Here is an 18158-nt window from a genome sequence, read left to right as displayed (position 1 = left end):
GGCAGGATGCGAAGGAGTCGCCGGACAGGGTCGCCTCTTGACCACCAGCCTCATCCCGCTTGTACCGCTTGAAAGGCTTGCCGCTTGCTCTGTACAGTTGGCTTGAGTGCTCTGCGTGCCCGGCATGTCGTCCAAGTCCCGCAAGAAGGTCCGTCTCTTCCGTCTCTCGTCCTCATCAGTCGAGCGTCATGTCGAGCTGACAGACGGTTCGCCGGGCGTGCAGGTCCTGCTGATGGGCAAGTCAGGCTCAGGGAAGACGTCAATGCGTGCCATCATCTTCAAGTCGCAGTTGGCGGCCGACACCAGGCGACTCGGCGCGACCATTGATGTCGAGAGCAGCCAGATCAAGTTCCTGGGTGGATTGCGGCTGGACTTGTGGGACTGCGGTGGACAGGACTGTGCGTGGCGCTCTTTCGATGGGCGTGCGACCCCAGCTCCAGGCTGACTTGAGTTGACTCGCCTGGCAGCCTTCATAGACTCGCACCTGACGGCGCAGTCCTCGACTGTGTTCCGCTCCGTCCATTCCCTCATCTACATCTTCGACGCCGAGTCCCCTGAACTCCTCACCTCCGACACCGCCTACTTCCTCAAGTGTCTCCGAACCTTGCGCGACCAGAACCCTGTGTCCACTTCGTCGAACGGTTCAGGCGAAGACGGTGGTCCGACGGTCTTTGTCCTGCTGCACAAGATGGACCTGGTGCCGGTGGATATGCAAGCGAGCAAGTTGGCAGAGTTTGAGGCGGAAGTGACGAAGAAGGCGCGAGAGTCGGGGTATCAGGGCGGGTTGCAGTTCTACGGGACGAGCATCTGGAACGAGACGCTCTACAAGGTGCGCATGCCACTGTCGTGATGTGTCGAGCTGAACTGACCTCCCTCCTCGCAGGCCTGGTCAATTGTCATGTCGCACCTCATGCCCTCCCTTTCCTCCCTCCGAACGCATCTCTCCCACTTCCTTTCCCTCTCCTCCGCCTCCGAAGTCGTTCTCTTCGAGCGGACCACCTTCCTCGTCATCTCGTCGGTCACGAATGAGCAAGAAGTGCACGACACGGAGTGGGACGAGCGGCGGTTCGAGCGGATCAGCACGATGGTCAAGGCGTTCAAGCTCGGGTGCTCGTGAGTTTTCGGAGCATACAGCGTTTGCTTTGCATCTCGCTGCGGCACGGCTGACGTTCGTTCATGCATCCGACCACAGCAAAATCCGCTCGCCCTTCTCCTCGCTTGTCGTCTCGACGCAACATTACACGGCAGTACTCGACTCGTTGACGCCGGAGACATACATCCTCGTCATCGCGCGAGGGGAGATTCGTGAGTTGCGGCGTTCACCCAAGTCTCCGGCGTTTCATCCGCTGATTGGCTCCGTCTGTTCGTCCGCAGAACCCGCCGCCATCGAGCTCAACATCCGTCTCGCCCGTCCGCACTTTGGCAAGCTCGAAGCCATCGGAATGGCGCGCTGAGACGTGCGCTGTACCCACCCAAAGGCGCCGGTCGCCTTTCCCCTCCTTCCGCCTCCCTCCTCCCTCCCCGCAGCCTGTCCCCCGCTTGCGACATACGACTTACGACCCTTGCACGTTGTCTGACGGTACCACGTTTGTTGACATACTAGTTATCTCCCCTTGCACCGTTTCTGCGTGCGAGCGACTGCCTGCGCGACCGTCTGCGCCCGCTCGCTCGCTCTGCTGTTCGACGGTCGAAGTTTGCTTACTCAGCCTTACGAAACCTACGCACACGTCGCGCCTCGCTTCCCCTGAGAGTGCCCGCGCATGCTGCCCCTTCCTCCTCTTCCTCCTTCCACATCCGGCCTTCACACGTCGCCGCCTGCTACCTTCCATATGACCTAGAGCGCATAGAATCGACTCGTATTGCTGCCTGGCAGCGTCCGCTGTTCCCACAGAGCCTGCGCCGCGCTCATCGTCTGCGCCTGTCGCGCGGACAGACGGTGCACGCGGAGGCTGGCGCTCGCAGCGGCAAGGGCGACGGCTGGAGGGACGTCTGAAGTACATGCTCGCGAACAAGGCAGTGGCCCTGCGGTGCAGATCCGCTCGCCTGCGGAAGCGAGCGAGATCCGCTTCTCGACAAAGGCGGTGTGTCCCTGATGTCTCTGCTCTGATCCACCAGGAGCGCCCAGATCTTCCTCCGTTCATTACGGCCACGCATTAACGCTGCAGGGACTATGGGAGTTCGGACGTTCGGAGACCCCCTCTCGTCTCAGCCCCTCGCTTCCTTTGCGTCCTCTTCTTCTCGCGCTTCGATGACACCGCCCGCTGGGGCCTCTGATTTGTCTCCTTTGTGGTCTCTCGACTGCTTGTAACGCCTCGCTTGCGCTCGTACCGCCTGTCCAACCCTTGTCGCTCTTTCCCTTCCCACCCTCGTCTCGCCTTCCCGGCCTTCCTCCTCACCACTCCTGCACAGGCGCCCGCCCGCCTTCTTCCGCTCCCAAATGCGCACAATCACCCTCGTCTCCTCCGTCGCGGCCTTCGCACTCCTCGCCTCCGCCCAATCCCAAGACCGCCCCTCTCACTACGACCACCAGCGCCAACGACGATGGGTCTGGGGACCGAGTATCATCCAGGACCCGACGTCGGGTCAGGATACGGCGACGCTCCCGCCTATCGGAAGTAACGTGAACCAGTTTACGAGTGAGTTTGGCGCGGTTCGTCTCGACGGAGGGAGGACGGGGTGCTGATGTGCTTGGCTTGGGGTACAGCGCCGGCGCAGACTATCACTACGCCTAATAGCACACCGACGATGCCGAGTTTCCCGCCTCTCGAGTCGAGCTCCTCCTCAAGCGCGACCAGCCAAGCTTTCGGCGGAGGAAAGCAAGGTGCTGCTGCGGCTGGCTCGACGACGACGCCTGCTTCAAGCTCAGCAATCCGTCGGATTCCGTTCGTCGAGCGCAAGTCTTCGTCACTCGCCGCCGCTTCGTCGCAGCCCTCGCCGCCGACGACTACCCCTGCCTCCTCCTCTGACCCCGCAACTTCTCGCATCGTCGGACACCGTACCACCACCCCTCCGCCTCCTCCTCCTCCGACTCCTACTACCCCTCCTCCGACCCCTCAACCAACCACAACCCCCGCAGCGACGCACCGACTTCTCTGGCACGAACGGCACGAGTCGTACCTCTCCTCCATCCTCGGCTCGAAGCGGGACGTCCCTCCTTCTCCCACGACCACCCCTGCTGCATCGACCACGACGACAACGCCGGTAGGAGGATACGGCAGAACCACGCCAGACCCTGGGACGGCTCTTCACCCTCCGACGTTCTCGGGACCGCCGGGTACGATGCCCCCCGGTGGCGTACCAGGAAGCTATGCGATCTCGCATGCCACGTCCAGCAGTAGCAGTAGCAGTACGACGACGCCTGCGCAGGCGGTAGCGATGAGAGGGGTGTTGGATGCGGTTCAGGAGGCCGTTGGGGAGGTTGCGGGTGTTGTTGGAGAAGCGGTGGATGGGGTTGGTGGGATGGTCGGGCTGGGAAAGCGGGAAGGTGCGTGTTTCTGCTTGTCGGCAGAAGTTCAGGACGAACTGACTTTCCTCGTTCGCCTGTCAGCGTCGTCGCCCGCTCGCTTCCAGGTCGTCGTCAAGCGCCGAGCGGATCACTCGACGTTGCACCAGAGGCGCAGGCGGACCGTCTCTGTCAAGTAGGGACGCGCAACGACTCGTCAACCCACGGCCTTCCCAAGCGCTCACCCACCACTTCTTCTCCCCGTCCTCGCGCGTTCCCTTCTTTCTTTCGACGTTGTATGATTCTTGCTTGTGTCTCTATCGGCCTGGGCAAGTCCAGCCTCTTTGCATGCCATGTAGCCCGTTTCTCGCGCGAGTCCTCCTCGCCTTTGCCTCCTCTTTGCGCCCTCCTCGCTCGCTGCTGACGAAAGCTTTCCTCCTGCGAGGCTCCACACCTTTTCGCTGCTGCGCCCGCTGTGCTCCACACCCGCATCGATGTCGCGCCGGAGGCCCGCGCCGCCTTCGCCAGCTCGTCGGCAGTTCGTTGTCCGCCTCAGCTTCCTCGTGCTCTTTCTCGCTCGCTAACTTGCTTGCTCGTACGTTGCTGTGCGTGTAACGTCGCCTGAGCTCGCTCCAGCTCTCCTCTCTCACCCGCACGAACCCCACATCCTCGCCCTCGGTCCCTCTCTCGCTGACGCACTCCTTTCCTCGTCCTCACGCTTCAATCCCAACCGCTACACAGCCAGAAATGCCAGGTTCATTCGGTGAAGCTCAGCAGGGTCGCAGGCGCTCAAGCGTCCGGTTTGTCCATCCCCTCGCTCGAGCTACCGCTCTCCTCATCGCTCGGTCCCATCGACGAGCGACTTTTCGGTCGTACGCGAGCTGACCTGCGCTTCGTATGGACTCGTGCAGTCGCCCATCTATCGCTACGACCCGCCTCGGACCCCTCACCCACCACAAGAAGCCCGAGCCAGGCGCTCCCTTCGTGCGTTCCCTCGTCGCCAGCACCTTTTCCTCCTCTCCTCGCGGCACTGCTTGAGAATGAGCTGATCTGGATCGTTGTTTGGATGGCAGAAAATCATCTTTGTCGGCGCTGGCAACATCAACTTTGTGCGTTTCCTGCCACTCCGCCTCGAGCGGTTCTCGTGGAACAGCGAGAGGAGGGACGGGAACTCCGCGGATAGGCTGAGGCGGTCTTTGTTGCTGGGAGAAGAGGACGGCGAGGGGAACGGGAGAAGCGGGATGCTTGCGGAATGGCATGCTGACTCCGTGACCTCGCTTTGCTGACGAACAGGGAAGCGATGAGGGTGAGTCCCGGCACTCCTCCCTTGCTGCTTTCCCTATCTTCCCGAGGTAAAGCAGCTGGTTGATAGTCTGCGTCTTGCAGGACCTTGGGACCACTCGTTCCGCCTCGAGAACAAGGTGCGACTCGTGACCCGCTCTCGACATGCTCTTCCTCGCTCACCCCGCTCCTACTACAGCTCGGCCCGCGTCTCAAAGTCGTCGCAATCATCGACCCCAACGAGACCGTCGCCAAGCAACGCCTTGACGTCAAGCGCTCCTCGTTCGTCGAGATGGCCTACCGCGACACGCGCATCTGTTCCTCGCTCGACGACTTTGTCTCGACCATGAAGGAGCACGAGCGTCCGCATGCGTTTGTCGTCGGAAGTCCGGCCGCGTTCAGGGGTTCGACGAAGCAGGGGAGGGACTTTGAGATGCAGGTGTTGAAGCACTTCCCCAAGGACACGCCGGCGGTGAGTTCAGGCGCAGGCGCTTTCTCTCCCTGGTTCCTCGTTGGACTAGGTGACTGATGTCTATGGCTGTCGGCTCTGACAGATGTTCATCGAGAAGCCGCTCTCGGCCGACTCGGTCGACGAGGCGCTCACGGTCGCCAAAGCCCTCGTCGACTCGAAAGCCGTCGTATCAGTCGGCTACTTCCTCCGCTACCTGCGCGGTCCGTCCCACCACCTTACCCTCCTTTTTTCACGACCCCTCCACGCACCGACTGACTCGGGATCGTGACGCAGTCGTCCAGAAGATGCGCCAGATCATCGAGGACAACGAGCTCGAAGTGATGGCTACCAACGCTCGCTACGTCTGCTCGTACGCCAACATCGCCAAGCCTGCGTGGTGGATGAAGAGCAAGGACTGCGGACCCAGTGCGTTCGCTTGAGCTCATCTCTACATATGATGCGGGTTAGACTGACCTCTTGCGGCGGAATAGTTGTTGAGCAGGCGACGCACTTCATCGACTTGTCGAGGTACGTGAACTCGCGATCTACCGGCTTAAACGGGGTCCTGGACGTCTTTCCTAGCTCCCGCTGACGTCCCGGCTTCCTTCCCTCACCTCGTGTCCCTCCTCACTCCGCGCGCACCTCCACGTCTTTCTCGCTCCGCTGCACACGATTGCAGGTACTTCGGCGGCGACGTCGACATGGACAGCGTCCAAGCGCATGCTCTCGGTGCGTTTCCCTCGCTTTCTCCGTCTCCTCCCTCCGCTCACTTCTTCCTCGCCTCGCGCAGAGTGGGACGAGCCCGCCGGCCAACTCTCCGCCGTGCCCGTCGACGAATCCTCCATTGCGCCCGACGACCGCATCCCGCGCGTGACGTCCGCGACCTGGAAATACGAGAACGGCGCCGTCGGATCCTTGACGCACGCGCTCGTCCTCCAGGGGTACAAGTACTCGTGCGAGTTGGACGTCTTGTGCGATGGGTACCAGTTGAAGTTGATTGATCCGTATAACGCGCCGGAGTTGAGGGTCCGCACGCCGGAGGGGGACGATGAGCAGGTGTACACGGTGCGTACTCTGTCCCTCGCTGTGCAACGTCAACCTGAGCGTGCGCTGATGAACCCGAGTCGCATGCAGTTCGAGCGCGACGACCCGTACCTCTCGGAACTCGCCGGCTGGATCGACGAGATTCCGGAGGGCCAAGCTACCGACAGCGCCGTGGCGGATGACGATAGTTTCGCGATATTATCCAGTTACGCTGATGCGGCTAAGACGTACGCGCTGTACGTAGCGAGTTCCTCACTTCGTCCCCGAGCAGGAGGACGAACTTGCGCTGACTCCCGCTTCTTCCCTCCCTCTTTCCCTTCCTCTCTGCCTTCTGCGGCGGCTCTACAGCTCCTGGGCCATCCGCCAGATCTCGGAGGCCAACACGAAGCGCTTCAGGAAGAAGGAGAAGAAGGTTGCCGCCTAGATTGCCCTCCCCTCTCCCTTCCCTCTCTCCCCTTGTTCCGCTCTCTTCGTTTCACTCTCAGTACCCCGATCAGAAGATTCTCTCGCTCTCGCTCATCAGAACCAGAGACAGCAGGCAAAGACGTCTCCTTCTCTCCCTCGAAGTTTGCAAAGAAAAGATTCCTCGCCGTCTTCCTCTTCCGGCGTCGTTACTTGAGAGTCTGCGTCGTACGAACGTCAAAATACGTCGCTTGCAACCTTGACAGCGTCGAAAGATAGTGAAGTGCGCGAGAAAACGGTCTGCCTCGGTTTGCGAAGGTCGGGGGGGACACGTCAACTCGAGAGTGCGTCACCGAGTGGACGACTCGCTTTCTCTTGTTCTCCCTCTTCCTTCACACTCGTGCACTCGTACACACACAGTAAGTGACGCAGAGACACTCGCAGTGAAGAGGAGCTGACCTGATCCTCGTCCCACTCGCGCAGCTTCAAACCATGTCTTCCAGTCCGTCACCCCTCTCGCGGCACTCCTCTCCCTCCTCCTCGAGCTGACATCAGCGTAACAGACTCGGCAACTGGACTCGGCTCGGACAACAAGGCACTTGGCGAGGGCTCCGTCGGCGGACAGCAGTTCTCGGGACAGGGAAAGGACAGTCAGTCGGGCGGGAGGGAGATGAACGATTCCGAGAGCAGCATGAAGGGTGATACCGTGAGTTCGAGCGCTTCAGTGCAGGCGATCTCGCTGGAGGCGGGGCGAGTCGCTCGAGACGAGCACTCGTCTTCCTCGCCCAAGTCCACCTCATGCTGACAATGTGCCCTCTTTCTGCCCTGCAGTCCTCGCAGCCCAGTGCGTCAAGCATCGCTTCTGTCACTGCCAAGCCAGCGGATGAATGCTGACCGTCTTCCCGCTCGCCCCGTTTCTCGCCATCCGCACCTCCCTCCTCGCCCCTCTTCGCACCAATCCACCCACGCTACACGCAGACGTCAACAACGAATACCCCGCCAACGCCGGCGCCGGCGCCGACGTCAAGACCGACTCGGAGAGCAAGAAGTTCTCCAACGAGGGCTCGTCCGGTGCGACGACCGCGGACCTCTAGATGCGCTTCACTCAGGCCGGACTAGGGGATGAAGAGAAGGAGAACAGCAATGTAATTAGCATCTTGATGTGACTGTACGCGAACGCGGTGAAGTTGGCAGAGTTGGAGAGCGGTTCCAACGAGCGGATCTTGCTCGTTCCACGACCTCGCCTCTTCGGCAGCGCTCCTGCTGTACACCTCGCTCCCTGCGTCGTCTGAAGAAAGCCGATACTGCACATGCTGCGCTGGTTTCGCGTCGTTTCCAACTTCGCAACCCGCTCTTTCCCTTCGACCCCTCACCGAGCCCGCGTCCCTCACTCGTGCCGCTTTCGTGCCTGTCAGAGCACTGCAGCAGCTCATGAAGAGTGCAGTAAGCCCCGTTGAAGACCGCTGGATACCGTTCCTGGATAGCGAGAGCGATTCGAATCCTAGAGAGCGAGCAAGTCCGCCGTTCCTCGTCGCACACAGCTGGAAAGCGCTGCTAAAGTCCACAGCAAGCATCGTGCAGCGTTCAAGCCCGGAGAGACGCGTCCAGCCCGCTCCACCCACACCGTCACCGCCCGTCCCGCTCCTTCTCCTCACCCGCTTCACACGCTCCCGCTTGTCGCACCGCTATGGCCCGCCGCGCTCGTGCACGCAGCTCACCCGAGCCATCAGAGGAGCCCGAAGCCGCGTCGTCCGCCGCCGATGCCGCCTCATCCGACGACGACTCCTCATCAGACTCGGAGCATGTCGAGGTCGAGCCAAACCTCGCGACGCGCTCGAGGCGCAGCAATGCGGGTGCGAGGATGCAGGCGCTTATTGAGGACGAGGCGAGTGCGAAAGTCGAGACGGAGGAGATGTTTAGGGAGGAGGAGAACGACGAGGAGTTTGAGCAGAAGGGTGAGTGCCCTTCCTCTCGCTCTCTCGATGTGCGTGGCTGACGGCAAGAGTTTGGGCGAGCAGAGGAGAAGGACGAGTTTGATTCGGATTTCGGGTCGACGGATGAGGATGCGGGAGATGAGGAGGACGATGAGGAGGCGGGCGAGAAGCGGCTACAGCGCGAAGCAAAGGAGGCCAAGAAGGTTTGTCACATCGCGTTCGCTATGCTCTACAAGCCCGCTGACCGATTGGTCGCAGGCGGAGCGCACGAAGAAGAAGAAAGGTTTCCAAGCCCCCGTCCACCCCTTCGCTCGGCAGACCAAAGCCGCTCGCAAAAAAGCCGCCGCAGCAGCCGTCGCTTCCACCTCGGCAACGACTCTCGATGGGGGAGCAGAGGAGGGAGGGGATGAGCCGCCGAAGAAGAAGAAGAAGGTTGCGATTGATCCGGCGTTGTACGCGCCGCAGAGGGAGAGTACGAGGAGGACCGCGGTCGAGAGTAGGAGGCAGGTGCAGGAGAGGCTGAAGGAGACGGAGCAGCGCAAAGTGCGTTGCAGCCGAGTCTTTCGCCTTCGCTAAACCAGCTTCTTACTCCCGAATTTGCCGCCTATAGGCCGTCGCCCCGAAGCAGACGAAGAAGGCGACTCGCACCCTAACTCAAGCCGACCTGATCGCCGAAGCCCTCGAGACAGAAGAGAAGAACCGCGCCGCCTTGCTCGCCTTTTACGCCGCCGAGGAGGACCGTCGCGAGCAAGAACGGATCGCCGGCATGCGGTACGAGATCATCGGCCCGAAACTCACGTTCTTAAGTAGGGTGCAGGGGAGGGTGGATAAGGGCAAGGGGAAGGAGGAGAAGATGGAGAAGGGGAGGAAGAGGCTGATTGAGGTTATTGGCGAGAGTGGACAGAAGGGTTGGAAGGCTGGTGGAGCGGAGACTGGTGGCGCTGTTGCTGGTCCGTCGGGCAGCACCCGCTCGAACGCCGTGGCGAAGCCCTCGACCTCCGCCTCGCTCAACGGCATCCTTAACCCGATCGACGCCGACTCCATCACTTCCCAGCCGCCCGAGTCGCAGGAGTACTGCCGCAACTGGCTCATATTTGACCAATTCGAAGGCTCGCGCGGGGAAGAGCTCGAGGCGTTGTTTGGCGACCATGTCGACTGGACCAAGCCGCCGCCCATGCCGAAGAATGGCACGAGTGCGTTCCGCATTTTGCTCAGTCGCTCTCTCTTCCCTGTCACTGACAAGTGCTTGGCCGCAGAGCACACCCTGTGCCCAATCACCGGCCTGATCGCGCGCTACCGCGACCCTCGAACCTTGACTCCCTATGGCACCCTCTCCGCCTTCCGCACCCTCAACGCTATCGTCGACCACCAAGCCTTCATCTGGTCCGACTCTCTCTCCGCCTACACCGGCACGACCGGTTTCGGCCTCATGCGCGACGTCGAGAAGAGCTGGTCCAAAAGGCCGCTCCCGCCTGGTTCGAGGCTCATGTATGCCGTCGCTACGCCGCCGCCTGTCAATCCTGCGATGGCGAAGGGCAAGGCCCGTGCGACGGGTCAGGGCTATCCGCAGCAGCAGCAGCGACCGCAGGTGGAGAACCCGTACAAGATCGAGTATGCCCACGCGGGCGGGAGCGGACGAGGCCAGCGTGGTCGGTCGTCTCTCCCCGCCGATCCGGCCGCGCAGTACCCCGCGCCACCGCAGAACACCCTCCCGCCTCCTCCAGCCGGCGCGCAACTCCCGCCTCTCCCGCCAGCTCCAGCCCAACCTCCGCTTCCTGCCTTCCCCGCTCAACCGCCCTTCCCTTCGCCAAACGGGGCTCAAGCTCAGTACGCACCTCACCCGATGGTTGGCGCGTCGCAGGCTCCGCAGGCGAGGTCGATCCAGCTCGGAAGCGGGAAGAGCGCGTTTGGACCGCCGCAGGGGCAGTGAGCGGCGCCACTTCTGCGGCTTGCGTATTGATGGACCGGGCGGCGTTCAGGTGGGGTCGGGATATGCGTTGCGGAAGAAGACTGGAGGAGAAGTGCCTCCTCGTAGTCGGTCGAGCAGAGTCGGAACTAGCCCGCGTTTCCTACCGTTCGTCTCTCGATCTTCCGCGAAACGTTCTGTTGTGCTCCTCGCTCCCTCTCTTACGGATTTGCTGGGCGAGAAAGCTTGTTTCCGGCTTGCAATTAGGGACGCCTGCGCGCCGACTTCCCAATTCCTACTGCTTATTCCTCTATCTCAGCACCCGATAGATACCCTCCCTTCCGTCTGTCCCAGCTGTACCGGCCAAGTCCCAAGAATGCTGCCGAGGGTTTGACGGCGGAGGAAAGGCGAAGAGAAATGAGGGCTAATCGCTTACATCTTGCCGTGGAGAAGATTCTTGATCATCTCGCGGCCTGTGAGCCACATCGTCAGTCCCGACGAACATGGTAGCGTCTCAGCGTCCTCTCCCAGCCCGAGAAGGCAGACGGAGGGACGCAACCGCTATCCAGCGAGGTCGAGTGAGGGGAACGCACCGGTGATGCGGACGGTGTTGTAGAGTGTCGGGATGTCGAGAGTGGAGAAGAAGGTGTCGGCGAAACCGAAGGGGAGCATGAGGGGGATCCAGCCTGCGCCAGCTCATCGGGTCAGTCGAGTTCGTAGAGTGAGGAAGGTACGACGCAGGACGCACCCTGCGCAAGCTCGAGCGCAAACCCGCCCTCGTGGAACTTGTACTGCTTGACCTCTCCACGGACAAGGTGGTGCACATCTCCCGCCACATACCGCTCCATCTCGAACGACCCAGCCTTGGCAGCCCACTGCTCTCCCGCGAGGATATGGAAGAAGTCGTCCGCCGTATGACGGCCCGTGTGACCTTCTGTGCCCAGGGGCGTGCCGAAGACGATCAAGTACTCGGTGATACTCGCGTGGATGATGAACATTGCGCCCATCGCTCCGCCGGCGTTGTTCCAGACCCATTCGCGGTCGTTGGGCGTGTAGGAGGAGGGGATGATGCTGCCGTTCGTAGGGGAGGAAAGGAGCGGGGTGGCGGAGAACTGTGTGTTGATAGCGAAGGAAGGGTGGGTTTGTTGGAGTGAGGTGACGATGTGAGAGACGACGGAAACGGTGTCGTTGCCGTGCAGTGCGAGCGACTCTTGGCAGAGCTTGTGCAGCGTTGGAGGGTCGAAGATGTACCACCGTGACTGTGGGCGACCGACAGGATCATGGTTGAACGAGGAGGACAAGGACGGCGGTCAGCTCAGCTCCCTCGGGAAGCGGAGAGCCTGTACGCACCTTGACACTCTCCAACACACGCACAAGAGCACTCAGCAACCCCAACGCAAGCCCCGCGACAACCAGGTTCCGCATTGTCCACCGCGACTGAGGGTGCAGGCGGATGGGCGCAGCGCCAGAGGCCGTCGTGCGCGTTTTGCGGTGTGGCGTGGACATGATGTTCGCGGGTGTGGACTTTCTGTCGCGTCTGGCGGGAGCAAGAGCGAGAGAGAGAGACTGTCGAACGACGAGAGCCGAGCGAGCGAGATGCGAGCGAGGACCAGTCCCGCTCGCCGCGAGGTCGGGTCCGGCGGCATCAGAGAGGGTTGCTGAGTCGCTGAAGCCTTACAAAGGGCCGGAGAAGCCATCCGAGCGGAAAGGACGGGCGCATAAGCCATCTCCGCGTGTTGGAACTGGGAAAACAAGCGAAGTAATGGCACAACACCGCTCAAGGGACCCCGCTACGTCCTCTCTTACAAGCACCGCACTGCTCTGTCCCGCACCTCTCCAGTCCCAGCTCACTCCCTCGCCTCCTCCTCCAGAAACCGCTCAATCTCCCTCATCCCCTCCCCCGCTTCGCTGCCGTTACTCCTAACACTCAACGCGCTTCCGGTCCTTGCGAGTTCTGAGAGACGCGCGAGGTTGGGTCGGTGATAAAGCCCGTTGGTGTTGGTGACGGAAGAAGTGGTGGTCGTTGAGAAGTTCGTCAGGGCGCGAGAGGGAGGAGCGGGGCGGGTCCGATGGTCGGCAGTGGGCTGAAACGGAGGGGAAGGAGAGCGTGAAGAGCGAGAGGAAGTGGAGGTTTGGATGCGAGGGACAGGCTGGGGTTGCGCGAGGGGAACGGGCGTGCTGCTCTTCCCGTGTGAGTCTTCCGGGTCGCCGCGCAGACCAGGGGAAGACCAGGGCAGATTGAGGGGCGGAGGGTGAGGCGAGAGAGCGGAGTGTGACAGTGGGCGGGGAGGTGCAGCTGCGGATGTTGAGGCGGTTGGACGAGCGGAAGGGGTCGGGTCGGGGAGGACCATCTGCCGCGTACAATACCGTCAGTGCCGTTGTTCGACAGCGTACTCGTACGGATGTACGCAAGACCAAGCGGGTCGCGCGTCGACCGGAGTGAGCTGCCATCGGGACTTACCTGCGTGTATCCCCCCTCGAACAAGATCTCCTCGTCCGCCACTCTCACTTCCCTCCGTTCCTCCTCAGCCTCTTCTCGTATCTCTCCGCCTGACGAGAGACTCGAGCCCGCCTCGACCTCCGCTGCTCGGCCAGCCGAGTTGATGCTCGAAAGCGAAGGGAACGACGCCTTGCCCGACTGTCCCGAGTCGCCCGATTTGCCGGTTGGTGCGGGTGCTTCGTCCTCGTAAGGTGAAGAAGAGTGACGAGCATGGCGATGTGGAGGTGGAGCAGGATGAGGCTGAGCGGGAGGAGAGGACGAAGGACGTTTCTTCTTTATTGAGTTGGCGGCGGGAGGGGCGGGCACGGGCTTCTTGCCGGATGCGAAGGAAGATACAGTTGCTTTTGAGGTAGAGAAGTGCGAAGTGAGGAGCGTCGGCTGGGAAGGGCGCGAAGTGGAAGCGGGAGTCGAGGCGGATGCGGTCGATTTCTGTCGTCGGCTGTCGGTAGTCGAGGGATCCACCAACGCCTTCAGCTTCTTCGTAATCATCGCGGCCTCCTCTGCTTGTTGAGCCCGTACTCGCTCCCTCTGCCGCTCTTCTCGCCAGCCCCGCTTGACCCGTTCCCAGTTCTCCCGCTCGTCCATGTCCCGCGGGATCCCCTCGACGCCCAATGCCCGCCACGCCTCTTTCTCCTCAAGCTGCTCCTGATCCGCAGGCTCCTCTCCCCGCTCCGCTGCTACCCAAGCAGGTCTCCGACCCTCCCAATCCCCCTCGACGCCCGTACAAATCAGTTCCGGCAACCCCAATCCCTGCGGCGCATGATGTACGATTCCGCTCTTTCTACGCGGTGCGTCTGTGCGAGAGAGGCGCGCTGCGAGGGTGTGGGTTTGAGCGGTGAATCTTGAGGGAAGTGGAGAGGAGGGGGCGAGGGGGTGTGGGATTGAGGGGTCGAGCGGGGCGAAGGCGGGCATCGCTGGGATGCTTGGGACCTCGGCAATCCAGCTAGCTTGTTGGCAGGCCAGCAGAGCGCAGTCAGAGCGAGAGAAAGGGAGAAGTTGAGGGAAGCGAGGCAGCCGTAATCAGTTTGAATACAACTCGATTTCTATTGCTTCATCATTACAACCCGGTCCATTCTCATCGCTTCCTTCGTTCCCACCTCGCTCGCGATGGACGACGACGACAGCACGTCCGAGGCATCGTACTCGCAGTACATGCCCCGCCATGCTCACCCGCACTCGGCGCGCCCGCTCTTCAACGAACAAACCCCCGCTCTCTCGCATGCGCCAACTCCCTCGTACTTTGCAGACCAGCAGCAGCCAGTCGCATCGACTTCTGCGCAGCCATACACCGCAGCGATGAACGGCTACGCGGGGACCGGGTACGGCGATGAGGAGGACGAGCTGGACGATCTGCAGTCTGCGACGGAGGACGAGGACGAGGACAGCTCGGATGAGGAGGCGCTAGCGGAGCAGCAGTTGCGCGCTGTGCAGGCGAAAAAGATGGAGGCGGTCAAGGGGCTGTACAAGGGCGAGCGCGTCCTGCCTGAGGAGGAGTTTGGCAGCAAGACGGTTCGAGGTGCGTCCGCCGGCGCTTCTGTTGACGCCTTGGACTCTGAGCTGACAGAGAGACGCGCACAGAGATTTACGACATGCTGAAGGCGGGCGTGATCAACCTGAGTCCGGATTACCAGCGCGAGGCCGTTGTATGCTCCCTTTCGCTTCCTCGCAACCTATCTGCACGCGCTGACAAACTCCGAGTCGTTCCTTCGCCGCTGTCTCTTCCCATGGCGCGCCAGTGGCCCGAGACGCACTCTGCCGGGCTAATCGAGTCCCTGCTGCGCAACATGCACGTCCCCGAACTCCTCTTCAACATCTACCCCCGTCCCCTCCGACAAGCGCTACAAGCTCGTCCACCCCGACGCCCAGATCGACCCGGAGAACAAGGCGAGGTTGCCAGCGGGTTGGAAGGGCGAGTCGGATTCGGACGGCGAGAGCGAGCTGGAGGAGGATGTGGACGCGAAGGGGAGGGCGAAGGGGAAGAAGGTACCGAGGAAGGTGTGAAATTGTGCGGATGGGAAGCAGAGGATGACGGCGATCAAGAGGTGAGTCGCAAGCGGTCTTGCCCATAGGCAGAGCGAGGTCAGAAAGTTCTGCCTAGCCATCTGCGTTCCTCTTCTTCTGCGGTGGTGTCACTAACCCGTCTCGTGTCTTCCTCCGCAGCTTCATCGAGGGCAAGTTTGCTGCTGTGAGTCGCGCCTTCCCGCTGCCCGCTGCTTTATCCTCGCGCGCTGACCTTCCTAACCTTCCGCAGATTGATCAGAAGAAGAAGAAGTTCACATACAGCACGATGGAGCCTCAAGCGCGCCAGGTGTTCGACTCGAAGCGGCTGCGGTACGGGTTCTATCGCGAGTTGAGCGACGCCCAGGAGAGGGAGATCTTCAAGCGGGTTCAGTTGGGCAAGGCGCTCGACAAGGGCGGTAAGTGCGCTCGCTCGCGTGAGAACGAGAGGACAGGCTGACACGTTCCGCTGGCAGAGATCATGAACGCCATCACCTCGCCCTACGCCTTCTGGATCCACCAGCTCCGCCAGAAGTACTTCTCCGCCGAGGACCCGCACTCGTTCCGACCTCGCGTCCTCAGCTCGAAGCGCGGCAAAGTCCTCACCGCCGCCTACGTCATGTCGCGCAACCTCATCCTCGACTTTGATTCGCTCGCGCAAGAGTCCGAGGCGAAGCGGACGAAGAACATGCAGGAGTTGCCCGTCCCGAGCGAGAGGCAGACCATGGCTGTTGAGCGCGCCATCGAGCGTTTCAAGAAGCTCACGCTCGTCAAGGCTCTGCCCGGCGAAGACGCGTGGCCGAACACGTCGACCTACCAGGACTTGAGGGACAAGAATGTGCCGGTCCCGCATCGCGTTTGGCGCCTGCGCGCAACGGACGTCGACGTCGAGCGCACCAAGGCCCTCTCGACTATTGCCTTCGCGCCAGTCGAGATCCATCTCCTCCCCGCCGTCGTTCAGAAGTTTGTCGAGGACAACGACTTGAGCGACGGAGAGTTGCTTGAGGTTGTGCATCGACTGAGGATTCACGTCCACGAGTCGTTCCCCGGCGAGGTCAAGGACAACTCGAAGACGTATCAGCTCGTCAAGGCTTGGGTTAAGTGTGTCGTCGCACTCTTGTCCTCTGCTCGGTCGAAAGCTGACGGTTTGCCCGATCAGGAACTTCGACACGTCGACGCTCGAGCGCTGGTACAACGACGATGGCTCCTTACGCAAGTCGTACGACCCGTCGAGCGCGGCGAGGAGGAAGACGGTTGGTGCAGCGCCGCAGCCCGCCGCGAATGGTACAGGCGCGAACGATTCGGCCGCTTAGGCGAAGGGCAAGAAGCGCGCGATCGCGATGGGGGACAGCGATGCGGATGAGGGTGATGAGCTCGCGCAGGTGCAGAAGAAAAAGAAGAAGGAAAAGGGCGACCGCCTCCAGCGCTCGGCGAGCGGCGACCCGCTGCCGTTCTCTTCGACCGCGGCGAACCTCCAGCCAGGCGCACGACCTCAGCCCGTCGTATTCGGCGACACGGCCTCGTCGACGAACGGCTCGGCGTTCAACACGCCGGTGTTTGGTCGAGCCGGCGCAGGTACACCCGCGCAACATCGTCCAGCTTCCGCGACGCAGCCTCAAGCGACTCCCGCTCCGCCTGTCGGCCTCTCCGCCAAACATGCGAAGTTCGCTCAGAGGGTGGGCCTGCCTACGGGTGGCGTCGCTGCTTTTCCTGCTTCCGCTGCATCGGGCTCGAGCGGTACATGGGCGCCGAGCGCGGCCCCGCCAGGGAAGCGACAACCACCACCGCCCCCTCGACCCCTGCTCTCAGCGACCGGCAAGCGCCAGTTCGACGACCGCGGACGGGCCATCTACGTAGAGTCGGCCGGTTCGACCGCTGCTTTTGCACCTGTTGAGGACGAGCCGATGGATGAGCGGGCGTGGGGTGCGGTCGACTTTGAACAGGAGGAGATTCAACGCGTCATGAGGGAAAAGGAGGCGCTTCGTGCTCAGCAACAGCACCAGCAGGCGCAACCTCAGCGCCTCTACGGCGACAACGCAGCTCCTCCAGCCGCTCAGCCGACCTCATACTCCTCCTACGACACCTCGTCGCAGTATCGCGCCTTCGACACGACTCCTGCCGCCTCGACTTCCGCCTCTCACGCAGCGATCAAGCCCGACCCGGATCTCATCGAGCGACAAGAGGCGTCAATGTTCGCCTCGCTGTCTCCTACCACCGCGAGGGCGAACCCGAACGAGGCGAGGCGTGACAACGAGGTCTTGGCTCTTCTGCAGGGGAAGCGCGGCTCGTCGAAGGAGGCTTCGATGCGGCCGCCTGCTGCGCCGTCGGGCGGGCGTGACCGCGAGCGGGAGAGGGAGCGAAGCTATGCGGGCGACGAGCGCAGGAGGGACTTTGACCGGCAGGACGACTGGCGGGACGACCGGAGGAGTGATAGCGACTCACACAGGCGAGATGATGGCCACAGGCGAGATGACGGGTACAGGCGCAACGACGGATACCGGCATGACGAGCGCGAAGATCCGGCCAGGCGGGACTATCACGACCACTCGAGGTACGACGGGAGCTCAAGTCGCGACTCGTCGACCGCCGCTCCGGTGCGCACCGTTTCCCTTTTCTCTGCTGACGTCTTGCTGACAGGCCTGCATGCAGGCGCAGCCCCGCTCGCAGTCGCGCGTGCCTGCGAACTACCGGCGCGAAGCCTCGCAAGGCCCGCCTGCTCGTCAAGTTAGTCTGCCTTTCTCTCGCTTCCATAACTAGAGACTGATGTTGGCCTCCCGTGCAGAACTCGGGCGACGGGTATGGCGGTGCAGGACCCGCTTCGAGCGGCTACGCAGGACCTCCCTCGAACGGCTACGCAGCACCGTCCTCGAACGGCTATGGTGGCACGTCAGCGAACGGTTACGGCGCTCCCTCCGCCTCCTCCTACTCGAACGGCTTCCACGCTCAGCCGCCCGTTACGCACTCCGGCTCGAACGTCGCCAGCGCCTACGGAGCTCGCGGCGCGCCTCTTCCGGATCAGAACGCCTTGCGGCCGCCCGCCGTGGACAGGTCGAGGGACCCGAGGCGCAAGTGAATGAGGATCTCCCTTGGATGGTGTCAAGGCGGCGCATGTTGCAGCGAGCGGCTTTTTCGGTTGTGCTGTCCCTTCTCGAAGTTGTTGTTATCCCGTCGCTTTTCCCTCTGCACCCGCAATGCCAGCT

General features: G+C 62.0%; 9 protein-coding genes across 9 annotated transcripts; 7 read left to right on the top strand and 2 right to left on the bottom strand.

Moving 5' to 3' along the window:
- Positions 1 to 124: 124 nt before the first annotated feature.
- Positions 125 to 1454, top strand: RHTO_02714 (Ras-related GTP-binding protein A; the record flags this gene model as incomplete). Its single annotated transcript, XM_016416388.1, has 6 exons — positions 125 to 148; positions 224 to 398; positions 468 to 829; positions 884 to 1113; positions 1193 to 1305; positions 1375 to 1454. 6 exons carry the CDS (start codon positions 125 to 127, stop codon positions 1452 to 1454), a joined length of 984 nt encoding a protein of 327 aa, XP_016276107.1.
- A 983-nt stretch (positions 1455 to 2437) lies between these two features.
- Positions 2438 to 3642, top strand: RHTO_02713 (uncharacterized protein; the record flags this gene model as incomplete). The annotated part of the gene is made up of 3 exons (XM_016416387.1): positions 2438 to 2650; positions 2716 to 3484; positions 3548 to 3642. 3 exons carry the CDS (start codon positions 2438 to 2440, stop codon positions 3640 to 3642), a joined length of 1077 nt encoding a protein of 358 aa, XP_016276106.1.
- A 547-nt stretch (positions 3643 to 4189) lies between these two features.
- Positions 4190 to 6642, top strand: RHTO_02712 (NAD dependent oxidoreductase; the record flags this gene model as incomplete). The annotated part of the gene is made up of 13 exons (XM_016416386.1): positions 4190 to 4242; positions 4354 to 4426; positions 4516 to 4551; positions 4736 to 4748; positions 4829 to 4863; positions 4923 to 5195; positions 5278 to 5395; positions 5469 to 5600; positions 5666 to 5702; positions 5854 to 5903; positions 5965 to 6239; positions 6309 to 6454; positions 6567 to 6642. 13 exons carry the CDS (start codon positions 4190 to 4192, stop codon positions 6640 to 6642), a joined length of 1317 nt encoding a protein of 438 aa, XP_016276105.1.
- A 470-nt stretch (positions 6643 to 7112) lies between these two features.
- On the top strand, positions 7113 to 7714 carry RHTO_02711 (uncharacterized protein; the record flags this gene model as incomplete). Its single annotated transcript, XM_016416385.1, has 4 exons — positions 7113 to 7122; positions 7184 to 7326; positions 7452 to 7464; positions 7599 to 7714. The coding sequence occupies 4 exons, from the start codon at positions 7113 to 7115 to the stop codon at positions 7712 to 7714; spliced, it is 282 nt and encodes a 93-aa protein (XP_016276104.1).
- A 593-nt stretch (positions 7715 to 8307) lies between these two features.
- RHTO_02710 (YL1 nuclear family, transcription factor) lies at positions 8308 to 10484 on the top strand (the record flags this gene model as incomplete). Its single annotated transcript, XM_016416384.1, has 5 exons — positions 8308 to 8575; positions 8639 to 8757; positions 8873 to 9097; positions 9165 to 9747; positions 9811 to 10484. The coding sequence occupies 5 exons, from the start codon at positions 8308 to 8310 to the stop codon at positions 10482 to 10484; spliced, it is 1869 nt and encodes a 622-aa protein (XP_016276103.1).
- A 408-nt stretch (positions 10485 to 10892) lies between these two features.
- On the bottom strand, positions 10893 to 11966 carry RHTO_02709 (C-8 sterol isomerase (erg-1); the record flags this gene model as incomplete). The annotated part of the gene is made up of 4 exons (XM_016416383.1): positions 10893 to 10933; positions 11054 to 11146; positions 11209 to 11719; positions 11811 to 11966. 4 exons carry the CDS (start codon positions 11964 to 11966, stop codon positions 10893 to 10895), a joined length of 801 nt encoding a protein of 266 aa, XP_016276102.1.
- Positions 11967 to 12307: 341 nt separating this feature from the next.
- On the bottom strand, positions 12308 to 13872 carry RHTO_02708 (uncharacterized protein; the record flags this gene model as incomplete). The annotated part of the gene is made up of 2 exons (XM_016416382.1): positions 12308 to 12811; positions 12922 to 13872. 2 exons carry the CDS (start codon positions 13870 to 13872, stop codon positions 12308 to 12310), a joined length of 1455 nt encoding a protein of 484 aa, XP_016276101.1.
- A 195-nt stretch (positions 13873 to 14067) lies between these two features.
- On the top strand, positions 14068 to 14961 carry RHTO_02707 (uncharacterized protein; the record flags this gene model as incomplete). Its single annotated transcript, XM_016416381.1, has 3 exons — positions 14068 to 14476; positions 14539 to 14603; positions 14797 to 14961. 3 exons carry the CDS (start codon positions 14068 to 14070, stop codon positions 14959 to 14961), a joined length of 639 nt encoding a protein of 212 aa, XP_016276100.1.
- A 24-nt stretch (positions 14962 to 14985) lies between these two features.
- RHTO_02706 (uncharacterized protein) lies at positions 14986 to 18031 on the top strand (the record flags this gene model as incomplete). The annotated part of the gene is made up of 7 exons (XM_016416380.1): positions 14986 to 15002; positions 15121 to 15377; positions 15435 to 16059; positions 16118 to 16211; positions 16272 to 17552; positions 17608 to 17682; positions 17741 to 18031. 7 exons carry the CDS (start codon positions 14986 to 14988, stop codon positions 18029 to 18031), a joined length of 2640 nt encoding a protein of 879 aa, XP_016276099.1.
- Between the last annotated feature and the right edge of the window lie 127 nt (positions 18032 to 18158).

Source organism: Rhodotorula toruloides (genome assembly GCF_000320785.1).
Source record: "Rhodotorula toruloides NP11 unplaced genomic scaffold Scaffold2, whole genome shotgun sequence".
Classification (NCBI taxonomy): Eukaryota; Fungi; Basidiomycota; class Microbotryomycetes; order Sporidiobolales; family Sporidiobolaceae; genus Rhodotorula; species Rhodotorula toruloides.
Note: the sequence above shows the minus strand (reverse complement) of the source record. Positions and strands in the feature narration are given on the sequence as shown.